Source organism: Alligator sinensis, unplaced genomic scaffold, assembly GCF_000455745.1.
Source record: "Alligator sinensis unplaced genomic scaffold, ASM45574v1 scaffold1667_1, whole genome shotgun sequence".
Lineage (NCBI taxonomy): Eukaryota > Metazoa > Chordata > Crocodylia > Alligatoridae > Alligator > Alligator sinensis.
The window spans coordinates 383,966-384,594 of NW_005842504.1; the positions used below are offsets into that span (position 1 = coordinate 383,966).

The following is a 629-nucleotide window of genomic DNA, read 5'->3' on the forward strand; positions in this document are numbered from 1 at the left end:
GAGGAGGAGGAGTGCCGCCAGGCCTGCCCCGTGCCCGCCGGTGAGCAGGGGCCAGCCGTGGGGCTCCCGGGGAGAGAAACGTCCCCTCGGGCTCTTGCCCCGACCGCGTCCACGTGATGGGCGGCGCCCCGAGGCACGGGGCGTGCGGCCCGCGCCTGATGCCGCCACCTCTTGCTTTGCAGAGCTGGAGACGTCGGAGGAGCCCCCGGCCGTCGGCAGGAGAGTGGTGCAGCCCCCCGGGGCCGGCGGTGAGCGGGGAGGGCTGGGGGCCTGGAGCAGGGCTTGGAGGCCAGATCCTGAGCTGGTGGGAGGTGCCCAGCGGAGGTGCCCGCTTGGGGGGCTAAAAGCACCCGCTGCTCCCACTCTAGTGTAGGGGCCTGAGGGCCACATGGGTCCCCCCATGACCCCGGACCTGTCTCCAGGCCATCATGCCCCCCCAACACACAGGACCCCGGGGGGCTGCGGGAAGGGCCGGGGAGGGGGTGGGATTTGTACCAGGCTAAGACCCCGCTCCTCTGCCCTCATCTCCAGGGAAGCCCGAGGAGCTGCTCAACAGCACGTCCAGCTACGAAGGTAACGTCTCTGCCCCGGCTCAGCCAGCCGGGTTCGGGGTCCCCTGCCCGGCTTAG

General features: G+C 71.9%; 1 protein-coding gene across 1 annotated transcript in view; it reads left to right on the forward strand.

Moving 5' to 3' along the window:
- The window catches only part of LOC102372748 (putative Kunitz-type serine protease inhibitor), a gene marked incomplete at its 5' end in the record, with an annotated part of 3,257 nt that continues 2,628 nt past the window's right edge, over positions 1-629 (forward strand). Inside the window, 3 exons of the mRNA XM_014523536.2 lie at positions 1-40; positions 183-248; positions 532-573. Coding sequence (XP_014379022.1) covers positions 1-40; positions 183-248; positions 532-573 — 148 coding nt within the window. The remainder of the gene's footprint in view (positions 41-182; positions 249-531; positions 574-629) is intronic.